Source organism: Panthera tigris, chromosome C1 (assembly GCF_018350195.1).
Source record: "Panthera tigris isolate Pti1 chromosome C1, P.tigris_Pti1_mat1.1, whole genome shotgun sequence".
NCBI classification, from domain to species: domain Eukaryota; kingdom Metazoa; phylum Chordata; class Mammalia; order Carnivora; family Felidae; genus Panthera; species Panthera tigris.
In genome coordinates, this window is record NC_056667.1 from 105,585,447 (window position 1) to 105,603,615 (window position 18,169).

At 42.4% G+C, this 18,169-nt stretch overlaps 1 protein-coding gene and 1 pseudogene across 3 annotated transcripts in view; one reads left to right on the forward strand and one right to left on the reverse strand.

The window, feature by feature from the left end:
- The window catches only part of THEM4 (thioesterase superfamily member 4), a 35,426-nt gene extending 26,078 nt beyond the window's left edge, over window positions 1-9,348 (reverse strand). For all 3 annotated transcript variants that reach the window (XR_006220591.1, XR_006220590.1, XM_015540208.2), the window contains exons 1-2: window positions 9,083-9,348; window positions 1,186-1,369 (exon numbers count right to left, since the gene is read on the reverse strand). Coding sequence is in view for 1 of the 3 variants with exons in the window: in XM_015540208.2 (XP_015395694.2) it covers window positions 1,186-1,369; window positions 9,083-9,244 (346 nt within the window). In the remaining 2 variants the exon portion in view is untranslated. The remainder of the gene's footprint in view (window positions 1-1,185; window positions 1,370-9,082) is intronic.
- A 220-nt stretch (window positions 9,349-9,568) lies between these two features.
- Window positions 9,569-18,169, forward strand: part of LOC107180189 — a 68,524-nt pseudogene continuing 59,923 nt past the window's right edge.

The window sequence follows — 18,169 nt, forward strand, 5'->3', positions numbered from 1 at the left end:
CTTGACATTAGTCTGACCTCCAGGGTCCTGTAAAAGTTCCTTAGGAAATTTCCTTTCTCTCCGCTTCCCCCCTGTCCCCCAAGATATATGTTAGCAATCATCCTCCAAGCATATGACCCCCTGATATACATCTGAAGGGTCTCATGACAGAGTTTTTATTAGACAGTAATAAATGACCTTCTCCTAACAGCAGCTAGCCCCTCAAGGTCTTGGAAACCTTGCTTCCAAATTCCTTAGAGATTTCTTTTTTTTTTTTTTCAACGTTTTTTTTATTTTTTATTTTTTTTTATTTTTAAAAAAAATTTTTTTTTTCAACGTTTTTTATTTATTTTTGGGACAGAGAGAGACAGAGCATGAACGGGGGAGGGGCAGAGAGAGAGGGAGACACAGAATCAGAAACAGGCTCCAGGCTCCGAGCCATCAGCCCAGAGCCCGACGCGGGGCTCGAACTCACGGAGCGCGAGATCGTGACCTGGCTGAAGTCGGACGCTTAACCGACTGCGCCACCCAGGCGCCCCACAACGTTTTTTTTTTAATTTATTTTTGGGACAGAGAGAGACAGACAGAGCATGAACGGGGGAGGGGCAGAGAGAGGGAGACACAGAATCGGAAACAGGCTCCAGGCTCTGAGCCATCAGCCCAGAGCCCGACGCGGGGCTCGAACTCACGGACCGCGAGATCGTGACCTGGCTGAAGTCGGACGCTTAACCGACTGCGCCACCCAGGCGCCCCCAAATTCCTTAGAGATTTACTGCTATCCCTAACCCCTTCCCAACTTGAAAGTATACAATCAGCCATTCCTCGAAACCCCAATGAAGCTCTTTCTGCCCATGGGTCCGGCCCTGTGCTTTAATAAAACCACCCTTTTTGGGGGCACCTGTGTGGCTCAATGAGTTAAGTGTCCAACTTTGGCTCAGGTCATGATCTCACTGGAGCCTGCTTTGGATTCTGTATCTCCCTCTGTCTCTCTGCCCCTCCTCAGCTTGTGCTCTCTCTCTCTCAAAAATAAACTTTAAAAAAAAAATAAATAAATAAAACCACCCTTTTTGCACCAAAGATGCCTTAAGAATTCTTTCTTGACTGTTCACTCCTGAACCCCAACATTTTCACATCAGTAACCAGCGCCTTCTGTTCTGTTTTATACTGACACTTAAATATTCTTTATGAGAGAGTGGCTGTTCCTACCAGGAAAATAGATTTTGATGTCTTCAGTCTCTTGAGTAAATTTACTTTTATATGAAGGCAAATGTTTCCAAGAGCCGTCTTCACTTTTTTTCATGAACTGGTCAAAGAGAAGTCTCATGTCCTCGCTCCAACTGGGGTTGGGGAGAGAAAGGTCCATATGCATGACCTCAGAAGAAAATGACCTCTAAAAAAGAGAGAGGAGAAAATGAAGAACAATGGGAGGTGCCATAACATATTGTATTTTCTGAGATTGTAACTTGCTGCTTCTCCTCTTCCCAGAAAACTGTCATTTTAGAGTGAAATCATATTTCAAGTATCACCTGGCCCAACCTCCTTGAGAGAAGGTGACTGAGGGTGAATGATGTGCTCAATATCACCCAACTACCTACTAGCAGAGCAGCATTATTCCCAGGTCTGTGGATTCCTTTTTTAAAAAAACCTTAAGCACAAGTGAGCCAGGAACTGGAGATAAAGTGATGAAGGACACACATCCTCCATGTAGAAAGTGTCATCAGTAGGGTATGCGGGGAGCCAGAGCACAGGAAAAGTGTTTATCTCAGATGGCGGGGGGGGGGGGGGGCATGGTTCAGGGACTTGAATCTTCATTAGACAAGCAGAAATTAGTAAACTAGAAAGGGTATTGTAGGCAAGGGAAAACTGTATGCAAAATCAAGGAGGCATGACATAGTTTTGAGGGGCCTTAGGACAACCATATGAAGTAGGTACTAATTATTATCCTCATTTTACAGATGATGAAACTAAGGCCTAAAAGAAGCCTGGCTTTGTTTCAGTTCAAGGGGAGGAGCATGGCTACAGAAACGTGTGGGGAATAAGCTTAGAAATTTCCTGGACTTATACCAATGCGTTAACAAGGCATAAAGAAGTACAAAGCCAAAGGATGCTTGGGTAAATAAGACTAGGACCCCAAGAGAGACAGGGGAGTGCAAAGGCACCCAGACTAGGCCCCCAATACAAAGGTATATGAGGTAAGCAAGATTAGGCATTCAGGGCAAAAATGTCCCCCAATTTAGTACTATAGCAGAAAGCTGCTTTCACAGGAGGAAAGGACCAAGCTAGGTAAACAGGTAAATTGGGCTATAGACTGCTATGCTGTAGGTGAAGCTGCCCAGAGCGGAGATGATTAACAAAAGAAAGGTGCCTTGTTAACTCTGAGGTCACTTGTCCTACCTGTCTCATCCCCTAAGGCTAGCTAATGCTGGAAGCCCAGCTATCCTAGCCTGATGGCAAGGCCCTTGCTGTGGATGGATTGGGACTGTAAGGCAGCCCACTGACAGTGAAGCTTCTTGTACTCCCGCTTTTAGGTAATTTGGCCTTAATAAAAGTACCTGGGGTATTGTCTGTGGGGGAATTGCCCTCGACAGGCCCCCTGGGAAAAGAACCGTTAGAAAAGAAAAATAGGTTCCTCAAGGAAATTGTGCAGCCCCACATTTAGCCCTTGCTACTCCTTGTGAAGACTCCTCTACCTAAAGGAAGAATAGCCTCATACATTTGCCAGCATAGGGACATATGAATTTAAAAGCCCCACTCCAGCAACTAAGGAGTGTATCTACGGGCACAAGTTACTCTAACCCCTAGGCCCACTTGGCCCCCAGGAGGCATTTCAGATGCTGATTGAACCTAGTCGGTTAAAGTACAGAATGGTTCATTAGTTCCTAGGTACACTGTCCCTCTGAGAATGCATAAGGCGTGGGTTCCTAAGGCCCTTTTGGCCCCCTCCTGGCACCTTGGACCAAGGCGAACACTTTTGTTCCTCAAACCACAAAAGGTTCAGGGAAACAACTAAGGGGTCATGTCCCTGTAACTCTTCCACTTGAGGTGTTGAGAGATAGATGACCTTTCATGAAAACAGCAAAGCAAATGCTTTACAGATTATAGATAAATGTAGATACATAATGAAACTAATGTAAGACATTAATCTTAAAGGGCAGGAGGGAACATTATGAGAAAATAACCATGTTATTTCTTAAAGGTTGATTAGACATAGGAACATTTTTAGAATTAGGTAATGTTAGAAAAACATAGATGACGTATGCTACAAGGAAATCACTTGCAAATATAATGCTATGTTTGCCACAATAAATCAGCCAGTTCAACACACTGCTGTTGTTTGTGTCCATTATTTTTGTTTTTTTTATTTTAGTTTTATTTTCACTTTTTCGCTGATGCCGTTCATCCTTCGGGAATCCCTGGACCTGCTAGAGCTGGACTCCGGCAAGCTAAGATAAACAGAGGTGGTGCCTCATGTCCACTGTAAACAACCTTCTGCCTGGCGTCAGGATTTTGTTTTGTATTAACCCAAACCCCTAACCCCGAATACCTTCAAGACCCCCTTTCCCTCACGTCCTCCAGTTAATGTTCAGTTTCATTGTTTCTTTGTGCACGTCCATCACCATGTTTGTAAGCCTTCTGATCCTAATAAAAATGGGGCAAGGACACTTATTCGGGGCTCTTGTCTTTTCCCGGACATTAGCCATCTCTCGCATTTTAATCCTGTGTCCCGCTCACTTGCTAGACAAGAGAGAACTTTAGCCTTAGAGTCTACGACAGAAACAGGCTTGGCTGTGAGAAACTTCCACACTAAGCTAGTTGGCCTGAACTGATCTGTATCTGCAGTACTCCAAAATGACAAGATGTGATCTGGTCATCATATGACAAATAGTGAGAAGGACCAAGACTGGATCTGAGACCCTGCGTGGAGGATTTTAGAGGTAACCCAAGTGAAAAATTATGACTGCATGAAGCAGAACTTGGTGGTCATTTTGATGAGAAAGGGAAGAGGAAAAACACAAGCACCCACCCCAGGTTTCTGAATTGTGCAACACAGTGAGTGACAGAACCAATTACCAAGAAAGAGATATAAAGAGGAGGAGGAGGTTGGGGGGACAGGTGCTTGGGTTCATAGTAACCACAGCTTCCACCCATGCTATTTCTCTGCAGCACTGAGCAACACTAACACTCCTGTGCCCAGGAAGCAAGTGGAATGGTGCAGAGGCCCTGGAAGGGGACAAAGTGTGACTTAACTAAGAGGAGCAGGACAAAGCAAAGGCACCAGAAAGGGAAATTGGTTCTTTTGACTTTGGCAGAAATCTTGGAACATTTAAGATCACAGAAGCTATCAGCTCTGTGGCATTAGACTTCCAGCCACCTATGTCAATTCAGATTGAATGGATCTACAACACTAGGACAACACCCTGAAACCAAAACAGCAAGGCTGTGCTATGACGGCAGAAGCAGCCCACCAGACTTCTGCTGACACCTCGCTGGCTCTCATCCTGGCTGGATGGGGACACTATAGGTGGCCTGTCTCAAAAACTCTACAGAATTAAAAATGTCTTGGCTGAACAGAAAAAGCATCAACTTCACAGAGGAAATGTGAGCAGGATCAGACTGCTCCACTCCCTGGCCCAAAATGTGTACCCTTATTTTTTCCTTATGGCTTTGAATTCACTCATCTTTAGAACCCAGCTCAGAAAATTTGGGAAAGAAAAAACAATTTTAAAAAATCCACCCATTATCTATTATCTATCTTAAGAAAAACAATGTTAAAATTTTGATGTCTCTCTACCAACTTTTGTTAAATGTAATCTTTCTTAATAAACTTGTAATTTCAGTAAGAGATTTTTTTTTCTGCCTCACCACTTAAAAGTATTTAGTGCCCACTTTCTCATGTCCTTAATCTCAACTATCACCATTTTCAACAGAATATAATCCTTTAAACTAATTAACTTAGCCATTTAAAGTGTTACCAGGGACACCTGGGTGGCTCACTTGGTTAAGCATCGGACTTCAGTTCGGCTCAGGTCATGATCTTGTTGGGCTCTGTGCTGACAGCTTGGAGCCTGCTTCAGATTCTGTGTGTGTGTCTCTCTCTGACCCTTCCCTGCTCACACTCTCTCTTTCTCTTTCTCAAAAATAAACAAACATTAAAAACATTTAAAAACAAACAAAAATAAAACTGTTTCCAATTTTTTGCTGCTTTAAATGAAAATGTTCATTAGAACATTATGAAAATAGCTTTTTCTCTATTTTGGATTATTTCCTTAGAATCCAGTCTCAATCACGTGGCTTTTAAAGTACATGAATTCTGGGGCATCTGGGTGGCTCAATTGGTTGGTTAAGCAACCAACTCTTGATTTTGGCTCAGGACATGATCTCAAGGTTCCTTAGTTCGAGCCCCATGTTGGGCTCTGTGCTGACAGGACAGGGCCTGCTTGAGATTCTCTTTCTCCTTTTTCTCTCCCTCCCCTGCTTGCAAGGGCGCGCACACACACACACACACACACACACACACACACACACTCTCTCTCTCTCTCTCTCTCTCAAAAAAATTAAAGCACATGAATTCTGGTAATAACTAACAGATACAAGTAATCACAGATAAAATATGGACTGACCAACATATATCAGTTGAAAGGTAGAATAGAATGTGTAGGATTTGGCCCATCCCTAGGTCTCATCTTAAACAGGCAACTGTAGGATGGATCAGTCCCAGCATCCTTTTAAGGACCAGGGTGATAGAGATAACTCAAGAATGACTCCGTTGGCTGTGGGCTCTCCTACCTGATTTCAACTTTGAAAGTGTGGGATTCAACTAAATGCAGTAACTTTTTAAAATCTGCTATACACTTGGCTCTATGCCAGCAACTGGTTAAGACAAAGAGAGAAGACTTAGGCTCTGCCCTCAAGTGCTTGCAGCCTCGGATGTGAAAAATACCCTAACAGAGGTACATACAGACATAGGAGGGACACTCAGGGAAAACTTCAAAAAGATGAGGACTGATGGAGTGATTTCTAAAGGATACAAAGTTCACTAAAGAGAAAGAGAATGTTGCACCAAGCAAAGGTGTAGAGAGATGACACAACCGTGTGACACCTTGGGGGCACTGCCAGGATTTCAGTCTTCATGGATGTAAGGCGCAAAGAGAATAGCAGCCAGATGTGGACTGCAACGTGGAAGATGAAACACACCGCAGAGGCTCTTTGGCCTTAACACAGGGTTTAGATTTCATCTGCTAGGTCAATGTTTTCCAAAGGCCAAAATGAAAGATGATTTTAGGTGGCACAAGGACAACGACTTATGTATTTTTAAATGCATATTATCAAAGGACATAAATAACACATCACACTTGTGACTTCATAAGTTATTCCTCAGGATAAAGCTCATTAAAGAAAGGTAGTCTTTATGGGAATGCAAGCTGGTGCAGCCACTCTGAAAAACAGTATGGAGGTTCCTCAAAAAACTAAAAATAGAACTACCCTACAACCCAGCAATTGCACTACTAGGCTTTTACCCATAGGATACAGGTGTGCTGTTTTGAAGGGACACATGCACCCCCATGTTTATAGCAGCACTATCAACAACAGCCAAAGCATGCAAAGAGCCCAAATGTCCATCGATAGATGAATGCATAAAGAATATGTGGTATATATGTACAATGGAGTATTACCTGGCAATCAAAAAGAATGAAATCTTGCCATTTGCAACTACATGGATGGAACTGGAGGATATTATGCTAGGAGAAATTAGAGAAAGACAAAAATCATATGACTTCACTCGTATGAGGACTTTAAGAGACAAAACAGATTAACATGAGGGAAGGGAAACAAAAATAATATAAAAACAGGGAGGGGGACAAAACGTAAGAGACTCATAAATATGGAGAACAAACTGAGGGGCACTGGAGGGGTTGTGGGAGGGGGGATGGGCTAAATGGGTAAGGGCACTAAGGAACCTACTCCTGAAATCATTGTTGCACTATATGCTAATTTGGATGTAAAATAAAAAATAAATAAGAAAAAGAAAAGAAAGGTAGTCTTTAAAAAATCAGGAAGGTGGCATTTGAATGATAAAACACTTTTTTCCACTATGGGGAGCCTTACAAAGTTTTAAGCAAAGCAGTAACATGAATTTAGGTTTCAAAAACCTCTCTCTGTTGTAAAGGATGAATTCCAAGGTGAGAAGAATGGCCCGGAAAGCAGTTAAAAGACTGACGCCAAGATCCAGGTGAGATATGATTAGAAGTTGAACTAGGTGGAGAGAAATGAAAAAAAAAAAAAAAAAAGATTTAAAAAACATTTGAGATACTGGGAACAAGGAACGTGGAGAGAGACTGATCATGGGGAAAGAGAAGTAGGAGAGCCTTGGATGATGCAATCTGCTTTGCAGATTAGGGTGGGAAGAAGAAAGGAGGTTTTTGTTAGTGTTTGTGTGTGTGTTAGGAGGGGGAAGTGTAGAAGTGGATCTATTAATTTTAGTTACAGGCATGTTGAGTTTAGGTTCTCAGATGAACAGTGTGATGTGAGAAATAAAAACAATGAAAGTTTCAGTTCAAGGGGGTGAAAACTAAGAGATACCTGATGTAAAGTCACTTGTAAATTTTCAGCACAGACTGTATTACATGAGGGATAAATGTTAGGGACAAACATTACCTTTTGTAGCCCTTGGAAGAGGAAAAGTCTTACTTGATCTTTGGTAATATATTTTTCAGGTGGGGCTCGTTAACTGCAGTTATGACTTTTTTTTTAAAGTAATCTCTACACCCAACATAGAGCTAGAGTTCACCACCCAAGATCAAGAGTTGCATGCTCTACTGATTGAGCCAGCCTGGTGCCCCAAGTTATGACTTCTTTTTAATATGTCTCCTTTTAAGATTCAGTTACTGAACAGAAAGAAAAGACTCACAAAGCCTATAAATACTACTATTAAATATTCTCAACACAGATTACAAGGCACCGACTAATTAAAGAAAGGAATTATCTTTGTTGTTGTGAGAGGGGCACTGGACATTATCTTTTCCCAAGTGAAAGATGGTATTGGGTTAATAACCAATCTGCACATTATTCCTTTTTTTGGGTTTGTTTGTTAATTTGAGAGAGAGTGAGAGAGTGCACATGAACAGGGGAGACAGGCAGAGGGAGAGACAGAGAATCCTAAGCAGGCTTCATGCCCAGCATGGAGCCCTATGCAGAGCTTGATACCACACCCTGGGATCATTACCTGAGCAAAAATCAAGAGTCCCACACTCAACCACTGAGCCACCCAGGCACCTTCGCCCACGTTATTCTTTAAAAGGTACAAGAAAGAGCTCAATACAGAGCTGTTCCCTCCTCTATGTTCCTTTAGTACTTCATTTTAGCATACAGTACATTTTTAAAAAATGTTTTATTTATTTTTGGGAGAGAGCTCACAAAGAGAGTTGCGAGCAGCGGCGGGGCAGAGAGAGAGGGAGACAGAGGACCCCAAGCGGGCTCCCCGTGACAGCAGTGAGCCCCACTTGGGGCTTGAACTCACAAACCGTTAGATCATGACCTGAGCTGAACAGAGGCTCAACCTACTGAGCCACCCAGTTGCGCTTAATTAATTAAGCCCAGTGGGGCTTAATTAATATTAATTGACTATGTCAGTGAAGCAAAACATAGGAACACCAGAACAAGCAATATTACCTCATTTTAATCTTACAACAACCTCACCAAAAGTGACAAACTGGTTTGAGGATACAATTTTCCGTCAAGCAGAGACGATTAGGATGAACCTCTAGGGAGAAACACTGCTCTTCTTGCGACCCTACAATGTGATGGTCAAGAGCCGGAGTGCTAAGTCAGACTCCAGCTCCACCAGGCACCTGCTGTGACCTCGCCCGAACCATGACCCCTTGTTTATTGGTCATCAGTAGCAGCGGGATTTCCCGACCTAATGGCCAGAATCCAGCATCCAGCACGCTGCTTCATACCGGAGTCCCCTCCCTGTCCCTCTCCGTCTTTGAACCTCAGGACTGTAAGTAAGTGACCCCTGCTAAAACCGACGTCTCTGGGGCTGACGTTAGCGTTTACTCTACGGTCAGCGGGCTGATCAACATTCCGGCGCAGTCGTCCTCACCGGGTCACCCCTGACGCAGCCTGGCTTGGCCGCCCGCTCCCGCCGCCCGGCTCCGGGATTCACCCGCGGCGACCACGGGTCCTTCGCCGGCAGAGGCGCGCCTCCGGGCAGGCCGCGCTGAACCGCAAGCGTGCGCAGTCTTGAGACGCAGCTCCGCAGCATGGCTCCGACAGCGATCAAGGCTCGGGTCCGGATTAGTGCTGGGCCCCCTCACGCCCGCTCCTCCCCATTCACCGAAGGGGCACGTGACCCCGGCGCGCGCCTATCGGCGGGCGGGGCAGCGGCTTTTGATCTCGTTAGACTCGGCGCCCCCAAGGGGGCAGCCAGCCTTAACCACTTCCCCCGCCCGCCAGACCGCTGGGGCGCAGAGGAGGTAGGCCGGCCTCCCGCGCTAGGCCCGGGAGGCGGGGAGAACGGGCAGCCCCGCCCCACCCCGCCCCTCCTCCACCGCGGTTGCAGCCCATCCCCCTTCAGCTTCCGCGCCCTCCGGCTTCGCGCTTTGGCGCTTTGCGCAATCGTGTTCCCAAGCAGCCTCCTCCTCTTAAGAAGACTTAGGACTCTTGGCAGGTAAGAGCGCACACGAGAAGTGTAGGAATAAGGGCTTGTAGGCCACAGACACGTACCTGGGATCGGGTTGGGACTGATTTGTAGAGAGCCTTCCGGCTGCTAAAAGGGCATTTATACGTTTAAAATGCTCCTTTTCTGCCTCTTCCGCTGCCCCTCGTTCCGCGCCCCCTTAAATCCCGGGGCAGAACTAAAAGTTGAAGTCAGGCTGTTTTCAAATGGAGGAACTCGTAGGATGTGTTCGTCGCTAGCTTTGGAAACAGACCTGAGCTCAAACCCCTTCCCACCTGACACCATGTATGGACTCTTCAGTTGCACCTGGCCTCTGTTTCGTCATCTGTTTGTTGCGGGTACTGAAAAAAGTGCACCGAAGAACTTTCTCTTTAATTGGGAGTCACGAAGTTAGAAGTTACCTGGAGTTACCTTGTACTTTCCTTAGGAAACTGCCCCGGGCCAGTGGTGTGCTGGCGCAGGCTCATGGGACCAGACTTAAAAATTCAGAGTTTGGCTAGACGATCCTTAAATACTGCCATTATCAAAACTTAAGTTATGTCGCCTTACAATTAAATAATTAAAAAAAAATTTTTTTTAAATGTATATTTATTTTTGAGAGGGAGAGACACAGAGTGCAGGCAGGGGAGGGGCCAAGAGAGAGGGAGACCCAGAATCCAAAGCAGGCTCCGGGCTCTAAGCTGTCCGCACAGAGCCTGACTCAGGACTCAAACTCAGGAACTGCGAGATCATGACCTGAGCTGATGTCAGATTCTCAACCAACTGAGCCACCTAGGCACTCCACTAAATAAATTATTTTTTAAACGAAGGTTTTCGGTACTGAAAACTGTAACTTCCTAATTATTTTACTACTATCTGCTCTTGGGGTTGTTCACCTCTATCCTATTTGTGTGGGGGGAATAGTAGGCACAAATCTTCCTAACATCCACTTTCAGTCACATCACCTGGCGGCTTGAAATCCACTGCCTGGGAGTATTCACTCACTGCACATGAGGGCCTCTTCTCTCCCTTTTATTAAACATTTACCAATATACGACAGTCCTCCTACATCCTGAAGTCTTAAGGCTCTAAAAGTTACTTAAGACTCTAAAAGTTACTCATAATAGTTATTAAAATTGCTGAACAGCCAGCACATGCTCATTACATAGTGTTTTCCCACCAACACACTTCTGTCACTACTCACATAGTAAAGGTGGAACTCGAGGGACCATTACGGGGAAAGATTTATCAGAGATAAATAAACTTGGCTTTGAGCTTGGCGCTAAGTTGAGAGACCCCTCCCCCATTCTACATTTTTTTGGTGAGTGATTGGTATCTATGACACTAATTTCCCATTATTTCAGTACCCTTTGTTGAAAAGCTCTCCTCATTTAATTGTCTTTGCACTTGGATAAAAAATTGATTATCATATACCTTTGGGTCTATTGCTGGACTCTGTATTCTGTGCCATTGAGCTAGTTAACTTTCTGTGTGTGTGTGTGTGTGTGTGTGTGTGTGTGTGTTTTAAGTTTATTTATTTATTTATTTAAAAAAAAATTTTTTTTTTTCAACGTTTTTTTATTTATTTTTGGGACAGAGAGAGACAGAGCATGAACGGGGGAGGGGCAGAGAGAGAGGGAGACACAGAATTGGAAACAGGCTCCAGGCTCCGAGCCATCAGCCCAGAGCCTGATGCGGGGCTCGAACTCACGGACCGCGAGATCGTGACCTGGCTGAAGTCGGACGCTTAACCGACTGCGCCACCCAGGCGCCCCTATTTATTTATTTTGAGAGAGAGGAAGAGAGAGATTCCCAGCAGTTTCCATGTTGTCAGCGCAGAGCCCAACGCGGGCTCCATCCCAGGAACCGTTGAGATCATGACGGGAACTGAAACCAAGCGTTGGACCATTAACGAACTGAGCCACCCAGGTGCCCCAAGCCAGTTCTTTCTCGATGCTAATACCATACTGTGTTTATTTCTATGGCTTCATAATTAGTCTCAAAATTATTTTGAACTTTGTTCTTTTTCAAAGTTGTTTTGGCTATTCTAGAGATATTTTGCATTTCCATATGAATTTTAGAATCAGCTTGTCAATATCTACAAAAAAGAAAAACCTGCTGTGATTTTGACTTGATGTCTCAGCAAATGAAGTCTTCTTATGAATAAGTTGTATTTCATCAGCAGGTCTTCTTATGAACAAAGTTATATCTTCCCATTTATTTAACTCATGTAATTTCTCTCAGCAATGTTTTGTAATGTGGGTCTTGTACATCTTTTGCCATACAGGCATACCTTGTTTTTTTGTGATTCTCTTTATTGGGCTTTGTAGATGTGTTTTTACAGATTGAAGTTTTGTGGCCATCCTACATCGAGCAAGCCTATTGGTGCTTTTAAGATTTTCTCTTTATCACTGTTTTTTGTTTGTTTGTTTGTTTTTTTTAGCAAATTGGTTATGATTTGCCTTGATGTAATGTTTTCATATTTCTTGTGTTTGGGGTTCATTGAGATTCTTGGATCTGTGGATTTATAATTTTCATCAAGTTTGGAGAATCATAAGCTGTTACTTCTTCAAGTATATTTTCAGTTCTCCCCCCTCTTCCCTTCTTTTAAGGACTCCAAATACTTGTATATTAGGCCACTTTACATTGTCTCTGAGCTTATTGATGCTCTCTTATTCTTTCCAAATCTCATTATTAAAAATCCCTTTTCTTTGTTTTGTTTTCTATAGTTTTTATTGCTATGCCTTCAAGTTCACTAATCTTTTTTCTTCTGAAATATTTAATCTGCTGTTAAAATTTTTAAATTTTATTTATTTCTGAGAGAGAGTGAGAGAGCGTGCATAGGGGAGGGACAGAGAGGGAGGGAGACACAGAATCTGAAGCAGGCTCCAGGCTCCGAGCTGTCAGCACAGAGCCCAACAGAGGGCTGGAACTCACGAATCTCGAGATCTTGACCCGAGCCAAAGTCTGTCACTTACCCGACTGAGCCACCCAGGTGCCTCTACATGAGGCACCATTTCCTGGTTAGAAATTTAGGAGTCACCTTTGACCTCTCCTTGTTCCACAACCCCTCTCCCCATCCAGTTAGCATATACTCTTGAGTATATATAGCGTATACTCTTGAGTTTACCTTGTAATCCAGTTATCTTTATCTTTTATTTCTTTGTGTTGTCTGATTGCTGTGGCTAGGACTTCCAGTACTATGTTAACTAACAGTGGTAAGAGTGGACATCCTTGACTTGTTCCTGACCTTAGGGTAAAGAAAGGCTTTCAGTTTTTCCCCATTGTGTATGATGTTCACTGTGATTTTTTTATATAAGGTCTTTATTATGTTGAAGTATATTCCATCTAGACCTGCTCTGTTGAGGGTTTATCATGAATGGGTATCATGGATGGTTGACTATGTTGTACTTAGTCAAATGCTTTTTTTGCATCTACTGAAATGATCATATGGTTTTTATCCTTTCTCTTGTTGATGAATCACATTGATTGATTTACAAATATTGAACCACACTTGCATCCTGGGAATAAATCCTACTTGATTGTTGTGAATGATTTTTTTTAACGTATTGTTGGATTTGATTTGCTAGTATTTTGTTGAGGATTTTTGCATCAGAGATATTTGGCCTGTACTTCTCTTTTTTGGTGATGTCTTTCTCTAGTTTTGGTATCAGGATAATGCTGGGCTCATAGAACAAATTTGGAATGTTTCCTTCCTCGTCTATTTTTTGGAATAGTTTGATAAGAATAGATATTAATTCTATTTTCTTTAATTTTTTTTACTATTTATTTATTTTGAGAGAGAACATGTATGCACACACGACCCAGGGGAGGGGCAGAGAGAGAGGAGAGAGCATCCCTGGGCTGATAGCGTGGAGCCTGGTTCTGGGCTTGATCCCATGTACTATGAGATCATGACCTGAGCCAAAATCAAGAGTCAGACACTCAACTGACTGAGCCACCCAAGCACACTTTAACTCTTCTTTAAAGGTTTGCTAGAATTCTCCTGTGAAGCCGTCTGGCCCTGGACTTTTGTTTCCTGGAAGTTTTTTTTGATTTCTGATTTAATTTATTTACTAGCTATTGGTCGGTTCAAGTTTTGTTTCTTCTTGATTCAATTGTGGTAGGTTGTGTAATTCTAGGAATTTATCCATTTCTTCTAGGTTGTCCAATTTGTTGGCGTATAATTTTTCATAATATTCTCTTAAAATAGTTTGTCTTTCTGTGGTGTTGGTTATTTCTCTTCTTTCATTAGTTGTCATAGACTCTGGGTCTAAATTTCTCTCTGGTCTAGTAAGAGAGCAGGACGCAGGATGAAAAGTGAGAATCTTGTCTGGGAAAAGACAACAGCCTGGAATATGTGTCCTTGCCCCATTTTTATTAGGATTGGAAGGCTTACAAACATGGTGATGGACATGCACAAAGAGACAATGAATCAGTGAAAATTAACTCATGGGCATGAGGAAAAAGGGGGTTTTGAAGATATTCAGGATTAGGGGTGTGGGTTAATACAAAACAAAATCTTGGCACCGGGCAGCCGGGCATAGGGTTGTTTACAGTGGACATGAGGCACCACCTCAGTTTATCTTAGCTAGCCTAGGGGATGAGACAGATAGGACACATGACCTCAGGGTTAACAAGACACGTTTCTTTTTTTTTTTAATTTTTTTTTAATTTTTTTAATGTTTATTTATTTCTGAGACCGAGAGAGACAGATCATGAGCAGGGGAGGGGCAGAGGGAGAAGGAGACACAGAATCAGAAGCAGGCTCCAGGCTCTGAGTTGTCAGCGCAGAGCCCGATGTGGGGCTCGAACTCACAGACTGCGAGATCATGACCTGAGCCGAAGTCGGTCGCTCAACCGACTGAGCCACCCAGGCGCCCCAAGACACCTTTCTTTTGTTAATCATCTCTACTGTGGGCAGCATCACCCACAGCGCAGTGCAGTGGTCTATAGCCCTATTTAACTGTTTACCTAACTTGGTTCTTCCCTCCTGTGAAAGCAGCTTTCTGCTGTAATACTAAATTGGGGGTAATTTTCACCTGGAAGGGCTGATCTTGCTTACCTCATATAGCTTTGTATTGGGGGCCTTTGCATCCCCTCTATATCTTGGGTGCCTTTGCAACCCCCTGCTCTCTCTTGGGGTCTTGATCTTGTTTACCCAAACTCAGGTGTGAGCATCCTATGGCTTTGTACTTCTTTATGCCTTGTTAACCCATTGGTGTAAGCCCAGGGGATTCCTAAACTTATTCCCCACAATTAGTGATTTTGTTTATTTGACTTCTCTCTTCCTTTTTTTTTTTTTTAATTGATGAGTCTGGCTAGAGGCTTATCAATTTTGTTGATCTTTTCAAAGAACCAGCTTGTGGTTTCATTGAACAGATCTATTTTTTTTTCAGTTTCTATATCATTTATTTTTGCTCTAATTTTATTATTTCCTTCCTTCTGCTGGTTTTGAGTTTTGTTTCTTGTTTTTCTAGCTCCTTTAGGTATGATTGTGTTGTTTATTTGAGATTTTTCTTGCTTTCTGAAGTAGACCTGTATTGCTATAAACTTCACTTATGAAAAAATGTTCATTTACTTTTGAGAGAGAGAGCATGAGTGTGAGAGGGGGACAGAGGATCTGAAGCAGGCTCTGCACTGACAGCCACAAGCCTGTTTCAGGGCTCAAACTCATGAACCATGAGATCATGACCTGAACTGAAGTTGGATGCTCAACTGACTGAGCCACCCAGGAGCCTCTAAACTTCCCTTTTAGAACTCCTTTTGCTGCATCCCAAAGATTTGGGACCATTTTTTTGTTTACGTTTGTTTTCATGTAATTTTTTATTTCTTTAGTTAAAAAAATTTTTTTTAATTTATTTTTTAACCATGTCATTTTTTATTTCTTCTTTGATTTCTTGGTTGACCCATTCATTGTTTGCTTAGCATGTTATTTTACCTCCATGTATTTGTGCTCTTTCCAGGTTTTTTTTTTTCCTGTGGTTCATTTCTAGTTTCATAATGTGGTCAGAAAAGATGGTATGGTATGACTTCAATATTTTTGAATATGTTGAAACTTGTTTTGTGGCCTGATATCTGTGACCTGTGATCTAGTCTGGAGACTGTTCCATGTGCACTCAAAAAGAATGTGTTTTCTGCTGTTTTAGTATGGAATGTTCTGAATATATCTGTTAGATCCATCTGGTCTAATGGGTCATTCAAAACCACTCTTTCCTTGTTGATTTTCTGTTTGCATGATCTGTCCACTGATGTAAGTAGCATGTTAAAATCCCCTGCTATTATTATATTACTATTGATTAGTTCCTTTATTTTTGTTATTAACTGCTTTATGTATTTGGGTGGTTTCATGTTGGGGGCATAAATATTTACAGTTGTTGTATGTATAGTTTGTTGGATGGTCCCCTTTATTATTATATAGTATCCTTTGTCTCTTGTTACAGTTTTGTTTTAACTCTATTTTGTCCAATATAAATATTGCTATCCTGGCTTTCTTTTGACACATATTTGCATGAGAAATGTTTTTCCATCCCCTCACAGCTGCAGGTGTCTTTGGGTCTGAAATGAGTCTCTTCTGGCAACATATAGATGGGTCTTGTTTTTTTATCCACTCTGTCACCACATGCCTTTTGATTGGGGCATTTAATCCTTTTATATTCAAAGTAATTACTGATAATATGTATTTATTGCCATTTTGTTACTTCTTTTGTGGTTGTTTTTATAGGTTTTCTCTGATAATTTTCTTGCTCTCATGGTTTGCTGGCTTTTTAAATCATATACTTGGATTCTTTTCTCCTTATTCTTTGCATATCACTGATTTTTGATTTTTGGTTAACCATTAGGTTTTTGATTTTTGGTTAACCATTTGGTTAACCATCTTCTGCATATAGTATGCTATATGAAGTTGATGGTTGCTTAAGTTTAAACCCATCGTTACTCCTTTCCTTTACCTTTACTCCTTAGGTATATGGTGTCATTTACATCCTTTTATTTTGTGAATCCCTTGACTGATTTTTACAAATTTTTTATTTTTACTGCTTTTGTGCTTCCTATTTTTCATCCTCTCACTTATGGTCTTCGTTTCTACTCAGGGATCCCCTTAATATTTCTTGTGGGTCTGGTTTAGTAGTCATGAATTCCTTAAGTTTTTGTTTGTCTGAGAAACTCTTTACCTCTCCTATTCTGAGTGACAGCGTTGCTGGATGAGTATTCTTTGCTGCACCTTTTTCCCTTTCAGCACTTTGAATATATCCTGCCTAGGAAGGATGCATTCTTGAATTGTTTTCCCCAGGGCAGTGCACCAAAGTGAGATTCTGGATGGCAAAGGGTGCACATTGATGGGGGGGGGGGGGGGGGAAGACAGGGGGTGAAGAAAGGGGTGGTTAGAAAGAGGACCACTCCAGGCAGATGCAATTCACGTTGCGTTATTACTATGTTGATGTGGTATCTAGAGGTGTTGGGTGGTTTTCATAGTCATTTTAACCAAGTGGCAAGGGAAAGAGTTCTGTCCTCAGTGGCCAGGACTCTGTCTTTCTATTGTATTTTTTTTTTTTTTTTCATTGCCATTTTCTAACTGTCATATGCTCTGGTCATATTGGGTCCCCTTTCGGGGACTACCCTAGGTTCTTTCCTGCCTCAGGCCTTCTTGTATGTTGTTCCTCTGCTGACAGTGCTCTTACCCCCAACTCTTCACCTTGCTAACTCCAGCTAATCCTCTGGTGTCAGCATAATTGTCACTTAGTGACACCTTCCTTGACCAAGTGTGTCAGAGGCAACGCTAGGTGCTTTACAGTCAGTATTTAATCTGAATTAGGTCCTCATGATGTTCTCCCACAGTAGCTCTGATTTTTCCTTTCAAGCACTTAGTATAGTTTGTAATTAAGTAGATATTCGTGTGCCCTCTGCCTCCCTCAGGAGGCCGTGCTTTCTCTCCGTCTCCAAGCTCAGCCCTGCATCTCCAGCGCCTGGCACAGTTACTGATAGATCATGGCACTCAGAAAATAGTTGTTGGATGAACAAATAAACAGGAAACATTTGGAAAGAGGCTGGGGACTCTTCCTCTCTCAACCCACCTCTCTAGGTTACCTCATCAATTCCCATGGATTTAAACACTGTCTATATATATGCTGATGCTTCCAACTTTTTATCTGATTCAAAGCTCTCTTCACTTAGTCATTAGGATAATTGTGTGGGATAACCATTATTACCCCTATTTTACAGATGAAACACAGAGAAAATTATATGTCCTGGTGCTATCATCAAAGAGAGGGTTTCTTAGATGTTAGGATGCACTCCTAAAAAGGTTCTGCCATGTCGTTCTTTTCACAGAGTGCTGGGTCAGTCTTTTTCAACATTGCTTTTGTCAATTTCAGAATTAAAGGCTCCCATAAGATTTGTTATGGTAAAGACACCTGGATTGATGGATCCACCCAAGCTTTTAGATGAAGATTCTGGTAGTGAGTGGGGTCGACTACTCTGGATAAACAGTGTTCTTTACAGAATTGTATTTTAAGAAAGCTTAAAATTGCTTGG